This window comes from Pyrgilauda ruficollis, unplaced genomic scaffold (genome assembly GCF_017590135.1).
Source record: "Pyrgilauda ruficollis isolate IOZ18807 unplaced genomic scaffold, ASM1759013v1 scaffold15, whole genome shotgun sequence".
Taxonomy (NCBI): domain Eukaryota; kingdom Metazoa; phylum Chordata; class Aves; order Passeriformes; family Passeridae; genus Pyrgilauda; species Pyrgilauda ruficollis.
Genome location: NW_024513654.1, coordinates 3,168,131 through 3,195,159, shown reverse-complemented (window position 1 = coordinate 3,195,159; position 27,029 = coordinate 3,168,131). Strand labels below are relative to the sequence as shown.

The window sequence follows — 27,029 nt, the reverse complement described above, 5'->3', positions numbered from 1 at the left end:
TTTTAATATGCTGATCTGTGGAGGGTTATACTGAATTATTGAGAAGGAAGAGCAAATAGCTGAAGGTAGAGTAAGTTTGGTAAGGTAAGAGAAGAAAGTCGGTAAATGTCCACCTTGGAAAATCAGGCTAAGATTTGTGGAAGGCTTTACTTCTATACTCCTGAAGTGCTGAATTAATACATTCTGCATTTGGTTATAGATATCCCTTTGTTTCAGAATAAGGTACTTCTGCTTATTGTGTTCATCTGAAAAGTTGCTTTAGTGTTTTTGAAATAAAGAAACCAGCCTGCCTTTCTTTTTGGAGCAGCCTGTGAGAGGCAGCTGCATGGGGGGAAGGAGGGTGGGTCTTGATTCTCCTTGCAAGTCTTGCTGAAGGCTGAAGCTGGCACCTTGGACTCCCTTTTTCCCTGTAAACACAAAAGTAGTTGTATTTGAAAATCCATAGACATGAACAAAATGAATTTGAGGTGGGAACACTGACTTGATAGGTGTAATTACGTAAGGTTTCAGCCAGCACCATCCCAGCAAAAAAATCTGTGGTGTAGACTGGTCTAAATCAGCATCTGGCCTGTTTGCAGGGAGGGCTTGATCATTTAATGAAGTGAAGTTCCATATTGTTCCTTGTTTGAGCCAAAAGAAAAACAACTTCTGGACACAGCGAATAATTAAATTGAGGGAGTGTAGTATGTCCTGTCATAAAAGTGGTATTTGAGAATTTCTTTGTTTCTTCCCAATTTGTGTGAGCTGTTTGGTGTTTTCCTGTGCACACAAAAAGAAGAATGTTGTTAAAAATTGAAGCAAAGCAAAGCACCTGCACTTCACAGTCACTGTGTTGCTATTTCTCTGTCAGAGGAGGCGCTCCATGATTCAGCTTCTCCTCTGTGAGGAATCTAAAATAACAAGTTGACCTGAAAACAGAGTCAAAGAAGTAATTGGGAAAAAATGTAATAAGCTTCAAACTGCTGTGGCTGGATGGTGATGCTGTATCATCAGTAAATCCCAGAATCACAGAGTGGTCTGACTTGGAAGTGACCTTAAAGCTCATCTTGTTCCAGTCCCCTACCATGGGCAGGGACACTTCCACTATCCCTGTTGCTCCAAGCCCCTTGGCCACTTCCAGGGATCCAGGGGCAGCCACAGCTTCTCTGGCCAATCTGTGCCAGGGCCTCCCCACCCTTCAGGGAACAATTTATTCTTAATAGCTAATCTAAACCTACTCCCTTTCAATGTGAAGCCATTTCCCCTTGTCCTGTCGCTGCAGCTCCTGATGTAAACAAAATTGGATGGGTCTGGTGTCTGACCTCCAGCTCTGCTCCCACCAGACCTGGTGGTTAGAAGTGGAGGTCAGATCAAGTGAAAAACAGTAAAAAAACCCCAATGCTGAATTTCCTCACTGTACTTGGTGTTGGCAGAGCTGTCAAGGAGGAGAAATTGTGTTGCTCTGTTGAGCCTTTTGATATTCTTTACTTCATAATAACCCGAGGCCTTGTGTTTGGAGGTGGTGAGCTCATATCTCAGAGGCTTTCAAAGCTGCAGATACTCAGCCTCTCTAAGAATTATGTCTGAGAGTATCTGCTTTTTAAGGGGCACAGAAGATAGTCACAGCTAAAAAGCTGATCTTGTGACATGTATGAAAGCTTTCCTTAACGTGGGATGTCCTGAACTATTTTGTTTCCTGAGTAGTATCTCAGTACTTGTTTAGATTGTTTTTGCAGCCAGCTGCTTTCCAACTTGAGCTGCAATCTCCTTTCCCAGTCTTAATATCACTAAAACAGATGATGTCTTGTTTTCATGCCCCATCCCAAATGTGGGTTGGGATTTGTCTGCAGTGGGAACTGCTTTGTTTAAGGCCTTACAAACTAGGGCAGGGAAGAAACCATGTACAGTTACAGATACCCATTGCACACTGTTTATGGATTTGATGGGAACCAAATTCTGCTCCAGTAGGAATTATTCTCAAGCATTGGAGTATTGGGACAGCCACTTCTGGTGGCACAATCTGTTGGTGGCAGTGGGCAGGTGTATGGGCAGTGTGCTCCTGCCTTCTCTGTTCTGAAAACTCTGTTCAACTCTCCCATGTTTCTAACTACAAAACATTAATTCCTAAAAAACCTCTGCTGTTTCTAGAGAGAAGCTTATTAAGAAAGTAATTGAAAACCTTACTTTGGGAACTGGGGGAAAAGCTTTGACCAAATTGAATAGATAAACCTAGTGTCTAGTGTACTCATGTATGGGAGGTGCTTTGGCAAAGTGGAGAAACCCTTTTTTTTCCTTAAAATTCCCCAAAAGTCTTCCTTGCAAAGTCACCTTTAGTAAAATCAAATTAACTTTATATTCTCCTGTATATATGTATGTGTTTATCACTCACTTTGTCACAGATACGGGGCGCCTGGTATGATCCAGCTCCTTTTTTTCCCCATTATAAAAGGGCATGGACATCTGTCAGGAATGGTGGAGGGGAAGCAGCAGGAAATGTGATTGCCTTTTCAGCACATTCCTCAGTGTGACACAGTTTTATAATGCAGAGGTGGGAGTGAAGTGCTCTGCAGGCTGTTCAAACCAGTACTGTGGAACCCAAGCTTTATGAGAGAGCTTTCTGTGTTCCTGATTGCTCCTGTGCTTTCATGCAGCATAAATATGGATTGCTGTGGAAAAGGATAGTGCTGCCCTCTCCTCTGTCCTGGCCATGCGATAGCCCCTCATTCATGCAGCCACCTGATCTGCTGAATAGATCACTTGAGCTCTTGGAAAAAACCCATGTTCAGTGCTGGAGTCCTCAGGAGGAGATAGTAGGAGTAGGGCTGACAAATTTGAGTAGAAGTTTCAGCTATGACTTGATAGAGCAAGGTGTGTGTGAAGGTATTTCAGTGAAGAATGTACTAACTCATAAAACACTGGCTAATTGGGGAGCAGGTATTAACTAATTTTTGGGTTGATGTGTCTAGTTTTGAATTTAATCCTGTTGTGCAGCTTGTGAGTTTTAGTTTCCTAGGCTCTGGGTGGTTTTGTTAGCTGACAGAGTTGCAATATGAGAAATAAGAAGTGTCGGTCAAGTGACGTGACAAATTTGTATTTAATCAATTTTACTTTCTTAAAAGCAGCACTTTGAGTTTTACATGCTGGGTAACTGTTCTGGGGTAAGGGAGGAAATGCTGTGTACGTTTGCCTGTTTGTCCTTTATCTACCTGCCTCACCCTTCCCTCTATTATGCTCTCTACACAAAGCTTTTTCTGCCTTCCCCATCCAAACTTTCAGATTGCTGTGAAAGTGTTCATGGATGTTTTGGTGTGAACTTGTTGCTTGGATCTACTTGTACTTCAGCAGATTGACCACTTGTGTGGCCACTGTTTTTTTTTATAAATATTGGTTTATTTTTACCAGTCTGTCATGGCTTCAGCAGGTCATGACTGGGTTTAACTGAGTAAATTTGGATTAGAATAGGTGTGGCATTTAATAATTAACTTTCTGGTTACTCAGGTCCAGTAGGAAACCTGTAATGAGTCTGTGTTCATTTTGTTTACAGGAATAGTTATCTGCTTAGTCTCATCCTTCATATTCGGCAATCTGAAGAAAAGGTCTGAGCCAGCATGAAGACAGAATTCCCTCTTCATTAGAGAAAAAGTGAGTTGGAATTGGGTTGAAATTTGAATTTGTAGCATGAAAATACTGTCTTAGCCTGCCAACACACACAGCTTGTGCTTGCTTTCAAGTGGCATTTTCACTTTGGAATACTTCTGATATGGATGATGTCCAGTCAAGACCTAGACTTGGTTAAGCACATTTCTAAAATTTTCAAATTGTAAATATTTTATGTAAATTCCAACACCCTCCCTTTCTGAAAGAACTGCTTACTCACTGTGTAACTGCCTACCTGATACACTCCATCCTTCCAAATCCTTTGAGGTCTAATACAGGACCTAGACTTTGTGTTCCTTTTCTAGTACTGCTGTGTTCACATTGGGTTTTATTTTAATAATTTAATATTTATAACTTGTTTCTGTGGCTGTACTGGTCATTTCCCCAGTATTCTCAGTGCTTAATGGGTATTCTGAATTTGTTGGGAAGTGCAAATCTGAAGTTCCAGAAATGCAGGACTGAGGGTTTTTCTCATTTTTGCACTAGTAAATCCTGAATTCTGCATGTAAAATGCTGGTAGGTCAAGTCTTACCCTTTTCATAGTGATTTTACTCCCCTTAGATGTTGTAATAATATGAAATAAAAAACACTGCCTGTTAGTCCAGCCTGATTTTTATATCCATGGGGTTAAATCTCATTCATTTGCTGTTTTGAACAGCTCCTTTGCTGGCACTGTGTACTGATGGTGTGTTCTGACTCCTCAGCTTTCTGCTCGCCGCAGTTCATTTCAAGGAGTGCACGATGACAGAGCGTGGAATTAAATGGGCCTGTGAGTATTGTACATATGAGAATTGGCCTTCTGCAATCAAGTGCACCATGTGTCGTGCCCAGAGACCCAGCGGAACAATTATCACAGAAGATCCTTTCAAAAGTGGTTCCAGTGATATCGGGAGGGACTGGGATCCTACGAGCACTGAAGGAGGGAGCAGTCCTTTGATCTGCCCGGATTCCAGTGCAAGACCAAGGGTTAAATCATCCTACAGTATGGAAAGTGCAAATAAATGGTCGTGCCACATGTGCACGTACTTGAACTGGCCAAGAGCTATAAGGTGTACCCAGTGCTTGTCTCAGCGCAGGACCAGGAGTCCCACGGAGTCCCCTCAGTCCTCAGGCTCCGGGTCCAGACCGGTCCCTTTTTCCGTGGATCCGTGTGAGGAATACAATGACAGAAATAAACTGAACACAAGGGCTCAGCACTGGACTTGTTCTGTTTGTACATATGAAAACTGGGCCAAGGCCAGGAAATGTGTTGTGTGTGACCACCCCAGACCCAACAACATTGAAGCAATAGAACTGGCAGACACAGAAGAGGCTTCTTCCATCATAAACGAGCAAGACAGGGCTCGGTGGAGAGGCAGCTGTAGTAGTGGTAATAGCCAAAGAAGATCTCCACCAACAACCAAACGTGAATCTGATGTGAAAATGGACTTCCAAAGAATTGAATTGGCTGGAGCTGTTGGCAGCAAGGAGGAGCTTGAAGTTGACTTCAAAAAACTAAAGCAAATAAAAAATAGAATGAAAAAGACTGACTGGCTGTTCCTAAATGCTTGTGTGGGTAAGTTGTTTACTGCTACCTTCTGCTCTTGTGCTGGTGGTTAAATATTTTGGGAGAATGAAGAATTAAAACAGAAACTTGGCATTTAATTTCAAACCAGCTTTTTTTATCTCTGCATTTCCATTTAAAAAAGTAAGCCAAATGTAGAGGTTCCTGAAATAGCACCTGCTGAGAGAGGCTGTGAAGTTCATCCATAATCTGAACAGGGTTAGACGTGTCTCTCAAGTGTACTTGGACTTTTTTGACCTTTTGTAGAAATGGATATTCTTGTAACCAAATCCTGTTGTTCCATGTAATTGTCAAAAGGCGGAAAAATTACAAAGTCAATCTACAGAACATGAGTTCATATAGTACTGTAAAAAATGCCATTAATGGATGATTAAAATTACTTTTCCTTTTGCTATGGCAAGACATGCTCTGTAGAGTCAGCAGCTGCAGCTTGGGAGTATTTGTAAACAGTGTAGAGCTTGCAACAGTACAAGATGCTCTGTCAGATGTTAAAAATAACACCAAAATATGTAGCTCCAAGAAAACTGCATGTGTAATACTGACCTTGAAAGTAATAATGTTGTATTAATACACATACTGTGTTGTAAATGTTTACAGGCTTTCTGAAAGTATTTTTGAAGTCAGCTGCTTCAAAAAAACATTCAAATACCAATTTTGTTTTGTATTTTAGTGCTTTCCTAAGGAAATGCTGGATAATTCTCGCAGTGCTGTTAAAGAACAGAGCCATGTGAGAGCAGGGTTTTCTTCAGTTATTGACCTTGTGAGTTAACTTCTGTGCTGTAGCTTCCCAGAAGCAGATATCGCGTGCCCCAGCATTCGAGCAGGTTCAACACTTGAAATATGCAACTATTTTTAGAGTAAAACACTTCATTTGAAACTCTGGCTCCACTAGTATGTCTCATGCTGTTCCTTAATGTTTCACAAAGTCACTTCATGGTTGTTGTAATCAAAAAGCTAATTAGGAGCTGCTTTGTTTAACATATTTGATCAGGTGTAAATGTTGTTGTGGGTATGCTGCGTTTGGTTTCTCTGAGCTAATAAATATTCTAGTTTATTTTTGTGTTGTGTGAATAGTTAGACATGCACACTTCCTTTTGGAAAGAGATGCTCAGTATTTCCTGATACCTCCAGTTCCTTACTACCTTTTTTTTTCCTTCTGAAATGAAGCAGCTGAAATCCTGTGTGGTATTTTTAAGTTATTGAGTACCAAGGGTCAGTTGTTGGAGGTTGTTCCTATGCCTTACAAGGATATTTATCTTGCATTCTGATAACAGTTGTGTTAAATATTAGGCTATTTTTCCCCTTTGGTTTTCCAAAAGTGATTTTTTTTTACTATTCTGATGTTACTTAAAATATTTCACACTTTCTGATTTAACCTGTGTGGGAAGGGTTGTATTTATATTTAAGGACGTGGCTTTGCAAGTATTTAATGTTGCTTATGACTGTATAGTTGTTCCTAAAGCCCAAAACCGTGTTCACTGAAGTTTTGTAATGCAATAATGATTTGGTCTGAAGGGATCTTGGTGAGAAAAGCAGAATGGAGGTGGAGTTGTGTGCTGAGTGTCACTGCTGCCTGCTGAAAGCTTTCATGGATTTCTTTCTCTAACTGAAACACCTGCTGTACTCCTGGGGGAGAGGGAGGTGGGGGCACAGGAACCAGCAAACAAAGCTGTTAGTTATCTGTCCTTTATCTCACAATTCCATTTTGCTATTGCAGATATCATTTTTTTCCCCCAAATACTCCTTGTAATAGGAATAACCTTAGGAAGATTGATGGAGGTTGCATGGATTCTCTCGTGCTTGTCTTTGGTTGTTGTGTAGTGTATCTGTGCTACAAAAGTACACCAGTTTAGCCAGTAATCATTTAAGCAATAAGCTAAATTTCTGCTTGTGATCTTAGTGTGGCATACTTAAACCAGTTTAACTGTCAATTGAATAATTTTGCCCAAAGCATCTGTTTTAACCATTGAAATCAAGTGGGTCACTGTTACTTAGTGAGTTTTGTTTATTTGCCAGCTGGAACTCTTGGGAAGTTTTAGCTGAGCTGAACACTTGTCAGTCCTTAGCCAAGCAAAATTATAAAATAAGACAAGTTCATGTTAAATACCAAGTAAATTTGTGAACACTGATGGTCAGGAGTTTGTGTGTTACTGTGCTCCATCTGACAGATGGTGCCTGCCAAGGGTTTGGGGACTTCAGCCTGAAACCTCCAAGTTTAAGATCAGTCAGTTGTGGAGGGTCCATTTGTTTTGAATCCATCTTTTGTAGGAGAGATGTTAAAAAGTTAACTTTTAAAGTTAAACCTGAAGTTAAAAATAAAGATTAAAGGAGTAGGAGGAATTCTTGGCAGAGTGGTTATTTTCTTTTCTCATAGAAGATATTATCTGTCAGAAGGTACCAAGGAAAATGTCTGATACTTCAGGACAGCTGTTTGGTTGAACTCCCTCTTCACATCTCAACTCCAGTACAAAATTCTTTCTACTAGATTTTAAATTTAATGTTAAGTTTCATTAAAAAACATGTATCAGACTACTCTTTTTCACATCTGTTCTTTTTGGCTGAAAGATGGAGAGATATGTATAAAGTAGATTTAAGAAGGTGTGTGTGTGTTTGTATTTTTGTGTGTGTTAGTATTTTTTGTTTTGTTTTAGGCATCCATTCATGCTTTTCCCACCTCGGTAACTAAACGTGACATCAAGGCTTCTATTCCTTGCAAATCCAGGCTGGATAAAATGTGATGAGTGCAGCTCTTGCCTTTCAGCATGAATAGTTTCCTTGATGGAGGGTATTCCTTCCAAATCAGAAGGATTAGTGGTATTCTCCCATTCAGACTCTGTCAGCAAATGTACTTGAATGTTGCTTTTTTAATTGGCTTGTTTTTTTTCAGAGTGAGTGTATCTGTTGAGTGATTCTTTCTGAGAAAGATGAGATTTTAAACTGATTCATGTGGTTAAAATTTATTAAAATCCTAGGAGAAACTGGAATAAGTGTGGCTTACTGGCTTCCTCCAAATGCCAGTTTAATTTGCAAAGAGGAATTACAAATGGTTTCTGCAGTGACACCAATGTTTGCTACCATAGTGGCCTAGAACAAGATTAATGTTGAGTGCAAGGTGACTCAATTTTTAGGGGAGGGAACTGATGTATACTTAAATTAAACTTTATTACCTTTTCTATAATTTATGGTGCCTTTGGCAGAGGCTGTCAGGCAGTCCTGGTGGCCTGTGGGACTTAGAGAATGTGATGTGCAGCAATCAGGAGTTACTGTGGGGCCTGGTGAAGCTGGTTCCAGCTGGCTGTGGATTAAGTGGATGAGGATGGCTGTGCCTATAAAACCTCTCTGGCATCCAGAGTTTGCTTGGGTGTTACCCTGGAGCTTCCCATCTCCTGGCACTTCAGGGCTGCATTTGACAGTGATGCTGGCAGAGTGTGTTTGCTGCAGGGCACTGCTGGGGATTCTTGAGTTGTGAGTGCAACTCCTGAGCTTGAACTGCTAGACTAAAAGTAAACTGCATTTCTTCTCCTTTTCCTTTCTCCTCCACCTGTTTATCACCTGCTGCAAGAGTGTGTTCTTCTCTTGGTTCAGGTCAGTAAGGTGGGTATTGCTGTCATGGGCTGGAGCTCCCTGTGGGGATGGTGCACACATTCTTCTTAGCTCTGTGAAAGAAACCACTAAGAGTGTGTTTCTTAAACAAATCCAAAGTATTTAGAGCAATCTGTGATGAATCTTGTTTTGCAGTACATCCTTAAAAGGACTGTAAATTCATTCCTAGTATTCTTACTTATGTCTGTGTAGTTTTTCCTTTGTCAACTGTTTTATCTCTCCTACAGGGTTTTTTTAATGTCATTAGATTTTTGACTTGGTGCCAGATATGTTACCCAGGCTTCAGAAACCCTGTGGGCAAGGATAGTCTCCCTGGCCAGACGTTGGTATGGAGTTGGCTGGGCTGTGTCCCACGCTGCCCTGCAGCTCTGGGAGACACAGAGGCACCTCCTGCTCTGTGTCCTGCAGAGCCTCTGGCTCTTCTCTGAGTGTTCATAAAGGCAGCCTGAAGGAACTGACATGAACAAGGTGCTTTCAGCTGGCACTGCCACCCAGAGTCGTCCCAGGTGCCCCTTTCTGTCCTCCTGGCTGTTTGAAAATGAAGCTGGATTAGGAGATGTTTTTTGTGGGGCATGTAGGGGTTTTGTTTCTCTTTGCTGGTGTAGTAAGTTCAGACTGGCTTCCTCCTCACATCCAGGGTGGAGCTGAACTTTGATGTTTCTGTTCATGCTGTGCTGTGGGAGCGGGCAGTGTATGGCTGGGAGCAGGCTGCTGGAGCCAGGAGAGACCATGCACCTCTCCCTGTTGCTGTCAGTCTGGGCTGGAACTGTTCAGGGAAGTGCAGCATGGATTACTCACTGCCAGGGGATGCCCTGCCTCGCTGGCCCTGCCTGGGGACTCAGACGGTGCCTGTGGGGATGGGTGGGGGCAAGAGTCCCTGGTGTGAGCTGTACAGCCCAGCCTCCTTCCCTGTTCCCCTGGGACAGTGGGAAGCATGACTTGGCTGCTGGGCCAGGTAGCAGTGGTGTAAGATCACAACTCTCACCTGGCTGGGAGAGCTCTGTGTAATGTCATCTGTGCCTTGTACATCTGTCCTGTCATAAATGCTTTACATTTGTGTGTGTACATCTTTGAGACTGAGGAGAACTCTGCCTGCCTTACTCCTTGGCAGAAAATCATAACTCCTTTTACTTTGGTCTCTTGACTACTTTTCTTAAGCACTGTGATATTTTATGCTACAAATAATTGAATAAATGATCAAGTTAAAACCAGTTATTTCAATTTCCCTTAGAAGCACTGATGGTTAACTTAATAATTAATGATTTTTTACTGTCCAGCCTCTCTTTGAGGTACAACCCTGCAAGTAACAAGGGGTGTGGATGCCTCAGACAGATTGGAGAGGGATAAGGACATCTTTAAACAGTTGTTCTTACATCTGTGCTGCTTTGTCTTGTAATGATACATTCAAAACGTAGTGCACGGATTGTATGTAGGGAGAAGAGCTGTTTGCATGGAACAAAGAAAAACCAATATTCATGCTCTCATGCATTGAATGGTGTCAGGTTTAAGGTACATCTCTTCTTGGAAGTATTTACTTCATTTTTTTAGCTGATGCAAGGTGCTGAGCTTGAAGAATCAAAAAAACCTTAATATACAGAAATTTCTGTCTCTGTGTCGTTACCTGGAGAGTGACCTACTGTTGATCATGTACTAATACTGACAAGGGAGGCCCTGGAAATCCAGAAAGAGAAGGTGTGTTAAAGGCCCATAAAAGTTTTTCAGACAACCTCTCTTTTTTATAAATTGGTGTGTCACATTTGCTTGCAAAGCAGTCTGTCCTTCAGAAGAAATTCTTCCTTGGCTGAAATTGTGAGTCACTTACTGTCAATAAAACTTCATTTATGGCCACCTGATGTGCCCCTGGTGAAGAGCTGGAAGAGCCTGAGGGCTGACTCAGCTCCAGAAAATGCCACAGGTCCTCAGCAGTCTGTGTTACAGGAGAAGAGATTCTTAACAGGTGTCAGAATTAGATTTTAGTGGGTCAGTTGATCAGCCTCTCACTTGCTGGCACTTAAACCAATCTTAGGATTAGTCCTTAGATGAGTAAATGAGAGCATATATGTGACAGACCACTTGCAGTTTATCTGTGGCAGAAGAGAAGCAGCACAGGGCTCTGTCTCTGATCTGTTTTGTTACAGCAGGAGCTGTCTCCACTTCTGACTTCTAAAATGTCTAACTTGCTTGTTTGAGCAATTTGCCTTCTCTTGCCAGGCAGTTCAAGGCATTGTCCCACACAGGAGGCACAATGACCTCCTTAAGATGAAGTGTTCCCTTTTGCAGTCTGCTCAGATGGAAGAAGATGGTTATTGGAGGCATTGTTGCCTCCTTGAATCCCAGAAATCCCTAATCCCAGGTTGTTCTTTAGATAGTCACAACTGCAGCAGTCTGCTGAAAGAATTTGCTTACTGCATTTGCAGCTTGTGCCAGCCACTGCCCCACAACTATCAGAAAGATAATGAGGGAAATAAAGGCTGTGCTGGAGTATTTTCCTTGGGAACTTTTCTGCCTGGCTTTCTGAAGCCGCTGGAAAAGTGCACTAAGGGAAAACAGGACTTAGGCTTACAAGCATTTCTAGAAAATCATCTTGCATAGTTTCCAAGTTTCTATAACTGCACTAAACCTTATAAATATTTACATGTTCTAAAGAAATAGTTTGGTTTTGGCAGCTAATTCTGGCTTATTTAATATGAGGATAATATTGACATCTAATAAAGAAGGAAGTTGTAAAAGTTGTAGGAGGATCAAGATGGTAAGAGTTGTAATTGGGTGATGGACATTTTTTTAAATTTAGACTTTTGAAATACCCTTCTTAATTTCTATAATCTAATATATACTAAGATTGCAAATGTCTGATCTGTGCTGTTCGTAAGAGGCAGGGCTTTGCTAGAAGAAGAAAAAAACCTTGGCTCCTGGTGCTGTGAAAATCTTCCAATAAGAGGAAATGCCTGAATTGCAAAATGGGAGCACAGTTGAACCTGTAAATGCAGAATTCTGACTTACACTTGTATTTTCTCATGACTTGGGTGCAGCACTTGGCATTCTGTCCTCTCCCTTAGGATGTCAGACTATAGTCAGAGGGTTTACATTAGGCTAAGCAGAATTTTTTAGGGGGCACACCAAGACTGGTGTACTCAGGGGCAACAGCAAAGGGACATTTCTGGAGTCCACTTTAAAGGAAGGTTGTGGTTGTGTGGATCAGGAGCAGGCACTGAGTCACTGGGATGTGTTTGTGTTGCTCTTGAAGCAAGTCAGGGTTGTGCCCTCACGAGGGTTTGAGCTCCTGGAGGCTCCTGGGTGTTCTGGGAACAATCCTAAGGCAAATGCCACTCTTCCTTTTGACATTTTACCAGTCTGGGGAATGCAGTGGGTGTCAGTGGGGAATAATCCAACTGGCACAGGACACGATTCTGTCTGCTTGTGTAAGTAATGAGGCACTTCTGTGTTGTGAAATGCAGGGAATTATAACATCAGTAAATATTTCTGTAGTATTTCTCATAAACAGTGGGGGTTTTGAGCTCTATTTAAATAGACTTAATGAATTGGAGGCTTTGGCTCATCCCACAGAAATCAAAGCCTTTGTAGGAATGTGCCTCCTATTGTCAATACAGGCATATTCAGTTCTCATTTTAGTATGGTGGTACTGAATTTTAGAACTGCAGGCATGGTGCATGTAGGCAAATTCACCTCATAGTTTTGGGGCAAGATTCGTGTTTTTTGGTTCATATTTCTGACAGTCTGCCTGTTATCAGTGTATTTTGTGTTCACTGCTGCCTTGGATTGTCTGGACTGGCACTTGCTGGGCTGTCAGGAATTTTCCCTATTCTGAAGTGGCTATAGTGGAGTAGATATTTGGTGGAACAGGTAAAGAGAAATGTGAACTTCTTGCTGTGGCTCAGAGGGGCCAAGGAGGCTTGTAGTGCCCAAGGAATATCAACCCTGCAGCAGTGAGTTGGATTAGACACACAAAAACTTTCTGATGCTTCCCCCTGCTATAAAGAGTAATTTTAACTTGTTTTGATTAAAGAACAGAGGATGACCAGATAGTATCCATGCACAGAGTTACATTGCCATTTCTCCATGAGCTGTAGCTGTGCTGGTTTGTATCATGCAGCACACCAACCCTATACCTGAAATACAACTAAAAATACATTTCTTTCTTTCTTTTATTTTAAAGGCCTAGAAAAAATACTCAGTTTGCCTGGTTTGGATGTATTACTCAATCTTTAGCTTAAACTTCATCAGCAAAGTTTAGAAATGTACTTTTTAACTGACAGCTTATATAACAATTTTAGTAATTTTTCTAGGACATGGGGCTTTTAGGAATGTCAAGTATTGCAAGACGTGGGAATAAACTTCCAGAACTGGCAGTGCTGCATAGAGCACATGTCACTGATTTGGATCCTTATTGCAGCTTGTAGTATTTGGTGCTTGAAAAAGGCATTGCCAAACCTCACATGACCACCTCAGCATCAGCCTTGGATCTCAGTTGTTGCTGAGGTTTGATGAAGAGTGGGATGATAATAAGTAGCTGAGGGTGGGGGACTGAAAGAACAATTAAAATTATGAATTTCCCAGTAGTAGGCTGTAGTAAAATGTACTGCTTGACAGGCTGGCTGGAATGTGATTTGGGTCTGATCATCTGTCACCAAAAGATCATTTTAGGGATATTTGTTTGAACTTTGAAATCAGTTGTGGATATTTGGGTACTCAGAGTGGCCACCTACCAGTCTTGGGTGGTCTTCGGTGTGTTTGTCTTGGGGGATGTGGTGGAAGGTGCAGATGTGGTAACAGGAATCTCCCCCTGTAAGTAGGAGTGGTTAAAATCCAAAAAGGGGTGTTGTACCTTTTAGTCTTTAACAAGGTGCTTCTCCTAAATTAATGTAATAATAAAAAAATAAGGATATCATAAGATAGCAGAGAACTTGCTCTTCTGTCAAATTTCATCTTTCCTCTGACTGTTGGGTTTGCCAGAGCTGTGGTATAACTTGTTTTAAGAAGATACGTCATGAGAAATTTGATTTGTTATCTGGATACACATACAAATCTACGCACACACGCAAAATATCAGTTTGGAGTATTTGTTTGGAATGATCATTGCAACAGCCATGAGGAATTGCCTTATCAGTGGCAGAAATGTTGATTGCATGGAAATAAAGTTCTGCACTTGGCACTTCTGACTCCTACAGAGCCAGAACTAAAAGTGGACAGACAAAACTCATCGGGGCGAATACATGGGCAGGCACTGAATGAGAGAGTAGTGCTGGAGGGGAACAGGAATGTCTTCCTTACAGGAGACAGACACATGCAGCACAAAACAATAAAATACTGTCTGTATGGTTTTCCTTCTGCCCTGGCCTGTTAGGACTTTGGAATGAGCGGGTAGATACTGTCTGACTAAAATCTGCAGTTGAATTGTTGTTTTGGAACTTCTCTGCATCAGACCACTGTTGAATAATCAAACTTATCTGTGTTAATAATCTTGTTATCTGTGGAAGCCTACACAGCACAGCTGATAACTTTGTAGAGAAATGTCTTGCACTGATAATCCATTTTCCCCGTGTTTCTTCTGAAAGCTTTATAATCTCAGCATTCAAAATGATACTTTTTGGTTGAGCTAAGAATGCTTTTCTAAATCCTGGATTAGCCAGGAAGCCCGTGGTTAGTGTGCTTCACTGCTGGCAGCCATTTCAATTTGTTGTGTTGGAGTATTTTTTTTTAATTTTGGTAGGGGATTTCTACTCGTTTGGGATGAGGGGGTGGGAAGTGTTGTGGTTTTTTCCTTTTTTTATTTAATTTCAAGTCCTGAGTGGGAGTGCTTGCCTGATTGGGTTTGATGACCTTTCCTGTTCATCAGCTTCTGTGTCTTGCTGAGCAAATGAAGTGAAGGATGGAGCTGGGTCTCAATCTCCAGCCTCCACTCAGCTGCTGACTCTCAGGAGCTAGAAAGGAGGTTTAGCTGCCGCAAATAGGGACAGGGTTTTCTCATTTGTCATCTGTGCTCTTCTCTGCTTGAGCTGCTGCAACAAGGGCTGCTTCTCAGGAGTGAGATTCTATTTACTGCTCCAGTAAAGATGGCTTTAGGGACACTATCCTGTTTCCTCAGTTCAGCACTGCACTGTTCTCTCGTGGACCATGTACCTAAATAGAATATATTTGAAGAAATTTCTAAATTTAGGAAGTCTTATATTGGAACAGATCCTGTTAGCAGCTCCACATCTTACTGATGGTGTATTCTGATAATTGCAGCTAAGGAATACATTCAGCATGATTGTCTTGATAGGAAGCTTGGTACATAAATCAAAGATTGCCAGGGACTGTAGAAGACGTTGGGGTCGTTCATTGTTTCTCTGATCTTGCTTTAGAAGGTACATACAATGTATTTAATTTCTCTTTAATTCAGTTTTAATAGACCATCCTGAGTGAAACTCTCAGGCTCCATTAGTAGCAGAGATGGTGAGCTGCAGAGAAAAAATTATGCTTTGTACCATTTGTACTGTTTGGAAAAAATAAAACTTCTAGTCCAAAAATCTTTCAATAGATCCTATTTATAGGATCTGGTAATTGGTGATAAAATAATCAAACTAATCTCTGTACTGTGAAGGAATTATTTTCTCTATGGTCAAACGAAATGCTCGTGTGTATGTTACTGCTGGTGTTTCATCATGGGTCCACTTCTGAGTTGGCTTTTGATCTCTTACATTTTCCAGATAGTGTGGGTAATAGAAATGGTCTGAGAGATGAGGTAAGTGTAAATATTTTGTAGCCTTCTGCCTAAAATAATAAAAAAATTGGCAAGTTTCTTGCTATGCAGCTGATCATCGTCTGTTTGGCCTGTAACAGAACAGCTACAGGTGAGCTGTGAAGGTAGGTGGCTTGTTCCAGAATGGCTGCCCGGCTGTCTGAAATGAGCTGTGTGTTGTTTTCTGTGCCCTCAGGAGTTGTGGAAGGTGATTTAGCTGCTGTGGAAGCCTACAAGTCGTCCGGAGGGGACATTGCCCGGCAGCTGACGGCGGACGAGGTGCGGCTGCTGAACCGCCCGTCTGCCTTCGACGTGGGCTACACCCTGGTGCACCTGGCCATCCGCTTCCAGAGGCAGGACATGCTGGCCATCCTCCTCACTGAGGTGAGCTCCCCTGGCCCTTGCAGGCATGGAGCAGCATTCAGGTGACTGCACCCCTGTGTGCAGCCAGTGGCACGCAGCTCTGGTTCGTGCTGGTGGTGGAGTTTACATGAATCGCTGCCTTGTGCCTTGGATTTCTCCTCAAGAAGTGAGTTTGCTTTAAGAGACTCCCTTGTGATGGTCCTGAGGATGTTCAGTTTCTCATTAATGAGCAGTCTTGGCACACGTTGTGACTTTACTGGCAGTGGAAGTGAGCTATTGTGAGGCTTCCTGTGCTCTGGGTGAGGGAGAGGAAATGCTCTCAAAGCAAAGCACTGACATCAATGACAGCGCAGTTTATTCTGAGTTTGTTAATCAGTAAGTCTACCTGGGCTGGCTTTCCTGGCTTTTGTGGGAGCTTCTCTTCCAGAGAGAGGCAAATTTCTTGCTTTGCAAAATTGCTGCATTTTTTATTATTCCTTGCCCAGTTTACAGACTGACTGGTTCCTCTGTTTTTTCTTCCACGTTCCATTGTGTCACCTCACATCTGGTGACCTCTGCTGTTCTCCATCTTTGCCCTGAAAATAATTCTGTTACCTTTTTTTGTCTGTTTTCTTCAAGTGACTTTTGGTTCCTCACCTGATCAGGGCCAGATTTTTATTCTGCCTCCTTCCTTGATGCTTAGTGCAATTTTGATAGCTGCTGTTTGCCTACAAAGCACATAAAGATGATCTAATGCTCAATGTTGAATAATTAAAAAGCGTAGATGAAGCAAGACAAATGCAGCTAAAGCTTTGAGTAGATATTTATACATGACTAATATCAGTAGCTTTGTGCTGCTTACATAACTCTGTGTGGATGGAGTTACATGTTTTAAAACAAGTTAATTTACTGAAATACTGTCTTAGGGATTTTTGTGTTTGCTTTTATTTCAGTGCCTAGGAATACTGACTCATCTTGTCATTTATAGAAATGCTTAGTTGTGTTTGAGCCCTAGTGATAATTTTGTTTTCTAGGATATGAGTGAGTGAAAATGTGGGTCTTAAAGGTGTTTTTTTATATGCATCTGGTGTCATCCCTGTGCCATTTGTCCTTCATCACTGAATGGGTTTCTTCTGCCAGTGATGACTAGAACTGGAGAAATTTAACTATCTTAGCTTCACAGTTTTTGGGAGGATTGTAGGAAACTGTCCTGTGCAGTGGAAATAAAATTTTGTTAAATCTAGATTTAACTCATGCATGAAATTTGAGATTGCTGTTACTATGAGCTCTTACCTATTTTTTCCCTCTTTTTCATCTGGGAATGGTCACCTATTAATTCACTTCTTCAATTTAAAGATGTTTTTAACAAAATCTATGTTATCAGTTCCATGACAGACATTTCATTAAGGGTCACTGCACTTCAGATCTCTCAGGGTGCCAGTGTTTACAGCTCTCTTGCATTCCTTGCTAACCAAATACTCTCTGCTGGTGGTCATCCCTCCCAAATCTTGATATTGAATGGGATAATCCTGAGTGCAGTAACTGTGTTGTTTTACAGGTGTCCCAACATGCAGCCAAGTGCATTCCTGCCATGGTGTGTCCAGAGGTCACGGAGCAAATCCGCCGGGAAATTGCTGCATCTCTTCATCAGCGCAAGGGAGACTTTGCTTGCTATTTTCTGACTGACCTTGTGACGTTTACGCTGCCTGCAGGTAGCTACAAAACCCTTCTTCCTGCTGGAAGATTTTATTGCCTGGCCACTAGTTGAAAATTTAAGTATTTTGACTTTCTGGTGGTGATGTGAGTGTAGGTTTTATTCATTAATTAATTTAATAAGAGTTTTATTTATTTACACCTATTTAATTAGGTAAGATTTAGTAGCTGGATTTGATTACTCAGTATTTGCACACTTCAGTCCATACATTGTTCCTGTGAACTGAGCATCTGTTGTCCTACTTAGACATGAAGAAGTGGAAGAAAAGTGGTGTGTTCTAAGGAAAGGCTGTGTTTAAAGTGAAGATTGGAGCCCAGACATTTCTGGTCCGTGATGTGACTTTTCACATGGCTATTTTAGCTTTCAGTCCTTGCTGTTGAGGCCCAGAGCTGTTCTTTTTACCTGGTTGTAGCAATAGCACTTTTTGAATACTTTGAGGTGCTCTGAGATCAAGAGAATAGTCACCTATTAACAAGGAGCTATTAGAAGACTTTTAATCTTCAGAAGCTGTTTCCTTTAATAGAAATGCTACCACTAGTCAGAAAACCTGCAGCTGCAAACTGTGCAATCAGCAGATCTGTTTGTCTTTTTTATAATAAAAAACATTGCAAGAATTCTATTTGGAACCCCTTTGGTTGAGTGCTACCTCATCTCCTCTACAAAATTGTGGATAATATTTACCACTTGTGCACCTGACTGAGCTGCTGTATTCAGTTGTACTCTGTGGGTTGTGTGTGAGAGGCATGTAGGGTGGGTGCCTGGGGTGTCTGGGAGAGTAAAACTTCATTTCTTTTTAGGGGAGAGAAGGGAAAGGGGCAACAAGGATTTAATAACATGTGAGAAACGTTCTCTCCAGAGCTCAAGAATTTGTTTAGTATTTTCAAGAGAGACATCTTAAAATACTGTGCAGCTTTTTGACTCGTGTAATAGCCATTTAGTAATTAAAACATGAAACTGTTCAGAAGCTTTTGTGCATCAAGACTTTCCTCGCACTTTGCCAACTGCACATATTTTGCAGTTTGGCTCTGGAGAGCATTACCAAGGATAGAAGTATAAATCACACAATCCTGCTCAGATATTACCTGAGCAATGTAGTTTAGGAACCAGTTTCCACTCGACCTTTTAAATAAACAGATTGGATCCTCCTGAAAAGCCAGTGCTTGGATGTGAGAGAGCAAAAGAGAGCAAAGCTTTTACATTGATTGCTGGTCACTGCATGCAGTTTTAGCTTAAAAAGCCCCAGTCAATCATACAAAAAAAAAAGACCACCCCACATCACCCTGCCTGCACCAGGCATTAATGTGCTTCAGTAGCAACTCATGTGCCTAAATGTGGGCTTAAAAGCCCTGGGGTATTGGACATCTGAGCAGGACTGGCAGCTACCACACTGCAATTAAGAGTGATCTTTGTGTCCTTGAAATACCACTTAGGCCCCAGTCCTTATCCCCTAAAGTGCCTGAAGGGGTGCTGGATGTTCCTGTTCCTATTTTATTTACTGCCTTAACTTTCACATGTTAAGTTTCATGATTGTGCTGAAACCAGCAAAGTTTCTCTGGTTGCTGCTCTGCCTGGCAGCCCTTTACTGCTTATCCTCTGCTGGAATGCAGGCCAGGAGCAAATATTTACTGTGTGGCACATGCTGAGTTTTAGAATGTGTGGCAAGTGTTTGTTGTTTTAAATGATAGAGCAGTCACAAAAGAGTTCTGCCCATTATACAGTTTTCCACCTTTTTTTTTCCCCTCATTTTTTATGAGGTAGTTGCAAATTCTGTCTGTAATGCTCTTGGAGCAGTTGTCAGTACTGGCATTTTCTGTGGCATAGCTCAATAGTTTTCTCATTTCTTGTTTTTTAACTTGCTGCAAACCATTGGGGTTCTCAGAACTATTTCACTGAAGCCTGAATGAGATGACATAGAAAGGGCATGTTCTGGAGAAGAACACATCCCTTGGGAAACTTTACCTGTCCATTGGGACAGACTGCAGAGGGGAAGCCATTCCAGATAGGTGGAAAAGCATTGCTTAGGATTAAAGCTGTGCTAAAATACAATAGGCATGAAAGTAAAAATACTCTTTTTTAAAATTGCTTACCTCAAAATGGTTCTCCACTTTCTCCTTCAGAGAAATCCAATCTTACCCTGTGCATGCTGTGATGATCCTTTCTGCATCAAACATGTGACAGTGAGGCTGAGATGCAAACCTGCCTCAGCAGCTCTGCAAAGCCTTGGGTCACACATGACAGCAGCTTTCCAGAGGAGGTGTTAGGGCTGATAGGGAGTTCTCCTGAGCAGCAGCTGGTGATGTCTCTTTTACAGTAACATTTAGTGACTCTTGTATTTGCTTTCTATTTTTTCAGATATTGAAGATTTACCACCCACAGTCCAAGAAAAATTATTTGATGAAGTACTTGACAGAGATGTTCAGAAAGGTAAATGCACTGAGAACAGCTGGGGTCACTCCTGGCTTTTCATTAGAGAATGTGTCTCTTACTAAAAATAAGCTACATATGTCTGTATATACGTGGCTCTGTCAATGAACGTGTTTTAAATAGAGATTGGAAGCTTTCAGCTTGATGTTCACCCTGGAATTCATAAAGTCACAGCTGGAAGGGACCTTTAAGCCCTTCTAGACCAGGTTGCTCCAAACCAGCAAATTTCAGAATGGGGCAGCCACAGCTTCTCGGGGCAGCCTGTGCCAGGGCTCACCACTCTCACAGGGAGCAATTTCTTCCCAACATCCATGTAACCCTGCTCTGTGGTAGTGGGATGCCATCCCCCTTGTCCTGTCACTGCATGCCCATGTGAAATTATTTTAATTTTAACATTTCCAGTCTATTTATGAGGCAGAGGGAAAATGGAGTCTGTAGAAATCATGTTTATAGAGCTTTTAAAAAATCTTTAAAAGTCAGTTTTGAGTCACAAGCTTTTTAAGGAAAACTGAAAAAAGTCTTTTCATTTCAGTAACAATTCTCAAACAAGTGATGTGGGAGCTATGGTTTGGTTTTGGTTTATTTTTTTGACAGTAGAAGAAATTTCCTCAGCCAGTGTAGTTGACCTGTTCATGTTGATGCCTTGTGCAGGCTGCCCCCAGAATGTGAAAAATGGAAAAGCTAAACCTGAGGCATCAATTGTAGTACGAAGGAAAGCAGAGTTTTATTTGTGCAAAGGGGTAGATCATTGAGACTATGCCATTATTGTGCTGTCTGAATTCCCTGAGATAAATAAGAGCTTGTTCAAGAGCTGGCTGTGCCATTGCAGAGCTGGAAGAGGAGTCTCCCATCATTAACTGGTCCCTGGAGCTGGGGACACGCCTGGACAGCAGGCTGTATGCACTTTGGAACCGCACTGCCGGGGACTGCCTGCTCGACTCCGTGCTCCAGGCCACCTGGGGCATCTACGACAAGGACTCCGTGCTGCGCAAGGCTCTGCACGACAGTTTACACGACTGCTCCCACTGGTGAGTCAGGGCAGCTTCTGCTTCTGCTGGAGCAGCAAAACCCCACAGCCAGCCCTCCCCAGTTCCCTGTTGTCTTGGTTTGAAAAGCCACGTGTCTGCTGAGGAAGGGAGGAGCCTCCCCTGAAATGGAAAATGCGAAATGGAAAATGCAAACCCCCTCCCTCTGAATTGTTGTAATATTGAAATGAACTCTCAGCCATGCAGGGACACTCACTGGCCATGAGCAGAAGACATCTTCTGTGGAAGAGATAAAGTGCCCCACTTGGTTTTGACAGGTGGCCCAATGAAGAGAAGATAAGTGCCCCACCTCCAACAGATGGCAATAGAATACCCACCCCCAGCCACATCTTGCATTGCAGCCCAAGACACCTGTGGATTGTGCTCCTCAAAGCTGTCCACTCCCTGTGGTCCCAGCTGGGATCTTCATCTTATGTTTTAAATAGGAGCACTGGAAACTTGGACGCTGTGAACTCAGGGACGGTGTGTGATGCTCAGCAAATGGCATTTCAAACACTAAAATGCTTTATACTTGTCAGGCATGCACTAACCACAGTTACTGCAGCTGGAATTTGTGTCCTTGCAATGTAAATCATGCACATGCCATGCCTTGCTGCTTGGTGGGAGCTGTGCAGATGATTGTTAGTAGAAGATAGCCTTTTATTCTTTATAAACTTTTTGGTATTTTCATTCCATCTGCCTAGTTACAGCTTTACTCAGGATTGCTCTTTTTATCCCTGTTCTCTCTGCTAAAATAATGGCAGTAAAGCAGAGAGTGTTGACATTTAACTGGTTCTGTCATTTGGCCATAAAATTGATTTATCATTCTGTAAAACAACTTCTCTTGCTTTCCACTGACCTACTTTAGTTGGATACTGTGGTTTCCTTCTGCTAGAGGGACAATCTTAGTTGTTCCCTCAGTGGTGTCCAGCAGCTCTCCAGAGTGTCCTGGACTAAGGGATGAGCTGTTAAAGACTGATAATCCTAGGCACAGATTATCATTTCTTTGATGTTCTTGTAGTCAAGGACAGCAGAAACACTGTCAGCACATACTGCAGAAAGAGCCTGTCCCTGTCCTCTTGCAAAGATTAATTTAGGGATACCTGTAAGTAAATTTTGTGTTGTTGGGGGAGAACTCCCCAAATTAGCATCCAGAGCTGGATTCCAGAAAGTTGTGCTTCAGAAGCAGTTCTCCCAAGAACCAGTGTCTGAGAAGATCTGTCAATGCTTTGGAGTTGTTCAGCATGGAGTGTGCATCTCAACCATGCAGGAATGTCCCTGGCACCACAGGCAGCTCCCATGAGGCCAGAACAGAAATTTAGGATAGATCAGGTTTTGTTCTTTATGGTAACAAAACTAAACAAGGTATCCAAAAACATGCTGCAGAGTACTGAGCTTTGGACCAAATCTCCCAAAATGTTGGTGTTAATTGTGGTTGACTTACTGCTGTATCTTAACATAACTCCCCCTTACAGGCTATTCAATCTTGTTAAGGTTTTTAGTTTTATGTTTATGTCTAGACAGAATTTTCATTTTACTCTGAATTTGTGTAATCTTTATCAGAAGCATAATTTTTAACTGATTGATGTGTTCCTTCAAGGGATTAGAAGGACAAGTCTTGAAAGGAGCAAGTCATGTTCTTGTTAGGAACAAGTCTTTAGAATAAGTCTTTTAGCCAGATTTTGTTGTAATTTGATCATTCTGTACATCCTATAGGTGCTGTATAGATTCCATTTGAGAAGATACATTTAATTTTGTGGGCTAGGACATGTGGCTGATGGGAAGTGATGTCATCACTGGAACAGACTCTTAAATGCAATCCCTGCTTAAACTTTTTATCTAGTGGAATTATTCTTCAAAGCCTCCACAAAGACACTTAAAAATGGGTATTTTTATAGTCAGACAGAAAACACTCATGTAACTCATTTGACCTTGTTTTGTTATGTTTGTTCAGACGCTGAACAAAGAAAAATCTATTTACCAGAGACAGTCTTGTGTCTGGTACTCAGAAAAAGCTCCATAGTGAAGTTCCCAGAGGCTCTGGCCTGTGGAGTCTTTTCCACTCACCTTTCAATAACTCCACTTTTTTAGTTTACACAAAAGTGTGTTTTGAAGTGCCCCTTCTTGTTTTCCACCATTAGCTTTTGCTAGAGAATAGGCACATGCCCTAAGTTGACTTTCAGAATTTTATTCTTTAATGGATGCATTGAGTTCTCTTGTGTTAACCTGAAAAGTTTGCTTTAAATGAGAGAATCTTTTATGTGGCTAACTCAGGGAAAAAACTTCTTCAGAACACTTTTCACAATCCAGCTTTTAGGGAGTAGTTTGGTGTTTTCCTTTTTTTCTTTTTTCCCTTGAATTTTCTGGGCTTTCTCTCTCATTCTGATGGTGTGGGAGTTTTTGTTGTTCTTTGCTTTGTTTTTTCTTCTCTTTCCCCCAGAACCTGATTAAATTTCTTTCAAGAGACCTGGGAATGAATTTAACACAAAGTACTGTTAGAAATTTATGAGAGAAAGCAGGCAAAATATTTATCAGGTTCAAAGGTGGAAGTGTTGGTGTGTTTGGATAAAAAGTGGAATATAGATACAGAAGATCCCCTGTAGATATTACTTTCAATTAGCCCAGACCTATCCAAATATCTTAATAATTGGAATTTTAAGCCATGCAAAGGTTTTAGCTGGACTCAGGAAATCCAGCCTGGCTGGTGGCTGCTGTCCTACACATCAAGATTTTAGGGTGATTCCACCTTTACTGAAAGCATAGGAAAGATCTTATCCACACACACTCAACTGCCTGCTGATATTCTCAGGTTTTAATTAAATGAGTTCATTTCAATGACATTTTTAATAAGCTGAAACTTCAGAATGGTTTCTTTGTCTTCACAGTAAAGGCCATTGTTCAAAAATTGGCTTAGCACTGTTCCCTAAATCCTGGTTCCTAATATGAAGTTGTGGCTTTTCCATAGTTTGGTGATTGGACAGAGTTAAAAATTTTACAAAGCAAACACCTTCCTTTTAATGTGTGATTTTTCTTGGTAAATGGTTAAATAAAATATCATGACGAAACTAAATCCCACTTTGCATATTTGATTCTTATCCACATTGCTTTACAACTCCATATAATGTGGAATTACCACCCCTTTGCTCCAAAATCTGGTATAAAACAGATTCTGCCTCCTAACCACGGGCTGTTGGAAATTGATATGCAAGCACTTTGAAGTTAATTGACTCATGATGTGGTTAAAAATAGAAAATACCTATTTTTTTGTGTGAGAAGAATGAGCAACTCCTCCTGTATGAAATGGAATGTCTTACTTATGCTCCCTGTATATCAACACTTAAATAAGCCTAAATAAGACTTAAAAAAAACCCCAAACCCTATTGCAAGAAGTGTCAAACTAGGCAGGAGCCTGGTAGGAACTTGGATCGTGTTTGCTGTAGGCATTGCTTTTTTTTTTAAAGTGGTTCTTAAATGAAGATTGATAAATGGAGTCTCCTGAAGATAAAAAACAAAACAAAATCCAGTTTTCCTGCTATTTGCTCTCTTTCTTCCCCTTTCTTTGGATGAAGCATTACAAGGGTTAAATACTGCTGTCAGGATTATGGTGGTTGAGTAAATATTTTTGCCTTTACCACTTTTTTTTCTCTTTCTCTGTTAACATTTTAGGTTCTACACACGCTGGAAAGAGTGGGAATCGTGGTATTCCCAAAGCTTCGGTTTACATTTCTCCTTGCGAGAGGAACAGTGGCAGGAAGATTGGGCATTCATTCTCTCTCTTGCAAGCCAGGTAAGAAAGCTCCTTTGTCAGAGGGCTTTTGGAAAAGATATTTAATATCTGGAAAGAAGTTTCAGAACTAGAAGAGTTTTTTGGGAATAAGAATATTTCTCTATGAAGGAAGAACATTCCTGTTAAGCCAATGATCTTAAAATCTTACTGGGTAAGCTCTTCTGCTGATATGGTAAGGTTCATTTGAAATTTTAATTTTTGAGCTTCCTGTTAGCAGTGCAACATAAAAAAAGAATTGTGGTATTAGAGTGAAGTCTGTAGAACAAACTCACAGACAATCATATGTTTAATATCCAGCTCCTGCAGCACTTTAACCTCCCAAACACACCTCCAAATCTGTCAGCTTACACTGCTCAAACTCCTGCAAGCTGAGATTTTATAACTCCCCTCCAAAATGAGATTTACATTGCTATAAGCTTCCAGCTATGGGAGTATTTTTAGCTTCTCTTTTAAAGTATAAACATGATTTTGGTGCTATTTTTTTGAGATTTGTTTTGTATGTGCCCTTTTCCTATCATCAAAAGGTATTTGCCTTAAAGTGCCCTCAGATGAAGGAATTATTTTTAGACCTAACATTATGTAGAGTTTCACTTCTAAGTGGGGAATGAAATCCATTACATTGAATCTGGGCAATAGGACAGAATTATTACTGACAGCTGACGAGCTGAAATGTTTTTCCTTATTTCCAGTAATTTCCCATTCTTTTGTTTTTCCTGTCAAAGCTGTATCACTCTTAAAAGCATTTTCTCTCTCAATTTGAAGACTGTTTTTCAAATTTCAAAGTAGAGGATGGTAAGATCTGTTTCAAGTGATGTCTTTCTTTGTGTTTGCTTCAGCCTGGAGCGAGTTTGGAGCAGACACACATTTTTGTACTTGCACATATTCTTAGAAGACCAATTATAGTTTATGGAGTAAAATATTACAAGAGTTTTCGGGGAGAAACATTAGGATATACCCGCTTCCAAGGTAAGCCTTTCGTTTTTTAAATTCACTTTTCAACAGGGTTGGGCTGTAAATCACTAGTGACATGAAGTGACTGTCTGGAAAAGGATGGAATACTATTGTAGATAAATTTTCATTTGCTATTAAAAAGAACAAAATAATCCTCTCCAAACCTGAAGTTTTTCATTTTATAGTGGGCATGGTGCCTATAAAAGTGAATTCCATGATGCTTTAAATGGGAATTTTTAAAATTTGTCTGTGTTTCAGTGATTCGCACTTTACAGCAAGTGTGAATACTGACTTATTTCTCATCAGTACTATAATTCTGCATAGCTTGATCGGGTTCTTTCTGACTTTCTTTCCTCCCTGGCTTCAGGACAGCCTGACTGTCCTCAAGATAAATGTGAAGATGACTCAGTCCAGTTTTGCTTAGACTGTGGATTTCTAAAGATGCATTTTCTGCTTTGCAAGCCAAATCTGTGTTTGGGCAACCTCCCCCTCTGTGACATGCTAATACTTTATTATTCAAATCATAAAACATGAGAGGGGATTGGGAGCATGTGCACAAACTGAGCTGTAAACAGAACCACGGGGAAGGAACTGTGTGTGTTCCAGGGGGTTGGGACATTTGTTTTGCCCACAGTTCATATTCCTGGCCTCAAGCACATCTGCTTGATGGTAACCCACTCTTTATTTATAGCTTAGCTGAGGACTTCCCAAAACATCTTTGTGATTTGAAAGAAAAAAATGTGGTGACTTTGGAAGGAGGCAAGCCCATGATCTATAGAAAACCCTAAGCTGTGCAGTTAATGTTGATTTATAACTATTTAGAGTCTTGGCTTCTAAGTTTGTGGCTGTAACAAAACTTCATGTAGGGAAATTAATTACTTTTTTAAAGAGTCTAAAAAATTAATAGTCATTGTAGTTAGATGTTAACTTTTGTTTTGATGATGAAAGGCAGCTGGGAAGGGACAGTTACTTGTGTCACTTAAATCTGACACTCCAGCTTTGTGTTGCTTTTAACTCCATGGCTTAGTGGTTTGCAAATGGTTTTATTTCCTAGGTTGGGCATCGAGGCAGACAAGTGTTACATGGCCTAAATGTGCTGAAATTTTCTTGCTCTGTGAACCAGAAGGAAACTGGGTGCTTGTTACACCCTTTTACTGCACACAGGTTTCCAGGAATTTAGGCAGCCAAATAGTTACATCTTGAGATTTGCTTGCCACAAGCCAAATCCATCCATCCATGGACAC

The 27,029-nt window shown here is 41.1% G+C and overlaps 1 protein-coding gene across 5 annotated transcripts in view; it reads left to right on the top strand.

Moving 5' to 3' along the window:
* The window catches only part of ZRANB1 (zinc finger RANBP2-type containing 1), a 40,125-nt gene that overhangs the window by 8,313 nt on the left and 4,783 nt on the right, over nucleotides 1–27,029 (top strand). For 2 of the 5 annotated variants that reach the window (XM_041461466.1, XM_041461468.1), the window contains exons 2-9: nucleotides 3,524–3,621; nucleotides 4,341–5,191; nucleotides 15,739–15,926; nucleotides 17,443–17,596; nucleotides 19,951–20,022; nucleotides 20,852–21,050; nucleotides 24,714–24,834; nucleotides 25,671–25,800. In XM_041461466.1, coding sequence (XP_041317400.1) covers nucleotides 4,378–5,191; nucleotides 15,739–15,926; nucleotides 17,443–17,596; nucleotides 19,951–20,022; nucleotides 20,852–21,050; nucleotides 24,714–24,834; nucleotides 25,671–25,800 — 1,678 coding nt within the window. In that variant the 5' untranslated portion in view covers nucleotides 3,524–3,621; nucleotides 4,341–4,377. Of the gene's footprint in view, nucleotides 1–2,712; nucleotides 2,860–3,523; nucleotides 3,622–4,294; nucleotides 5,192–15,738; nucleotides 15,927–17,442; nucleotides 17,597–19,950; nucleotides 20,023–20,851; nucleotides 21,051–24,713; nucleotides 24,835–25,670; nucleotides 25,801–27,029 lie in introns of those variants that run through there. The other 3 variants (XM_041461467.1, XM_041461471.1, XM_041461470.1) reach the window with 3 other exon arrangements.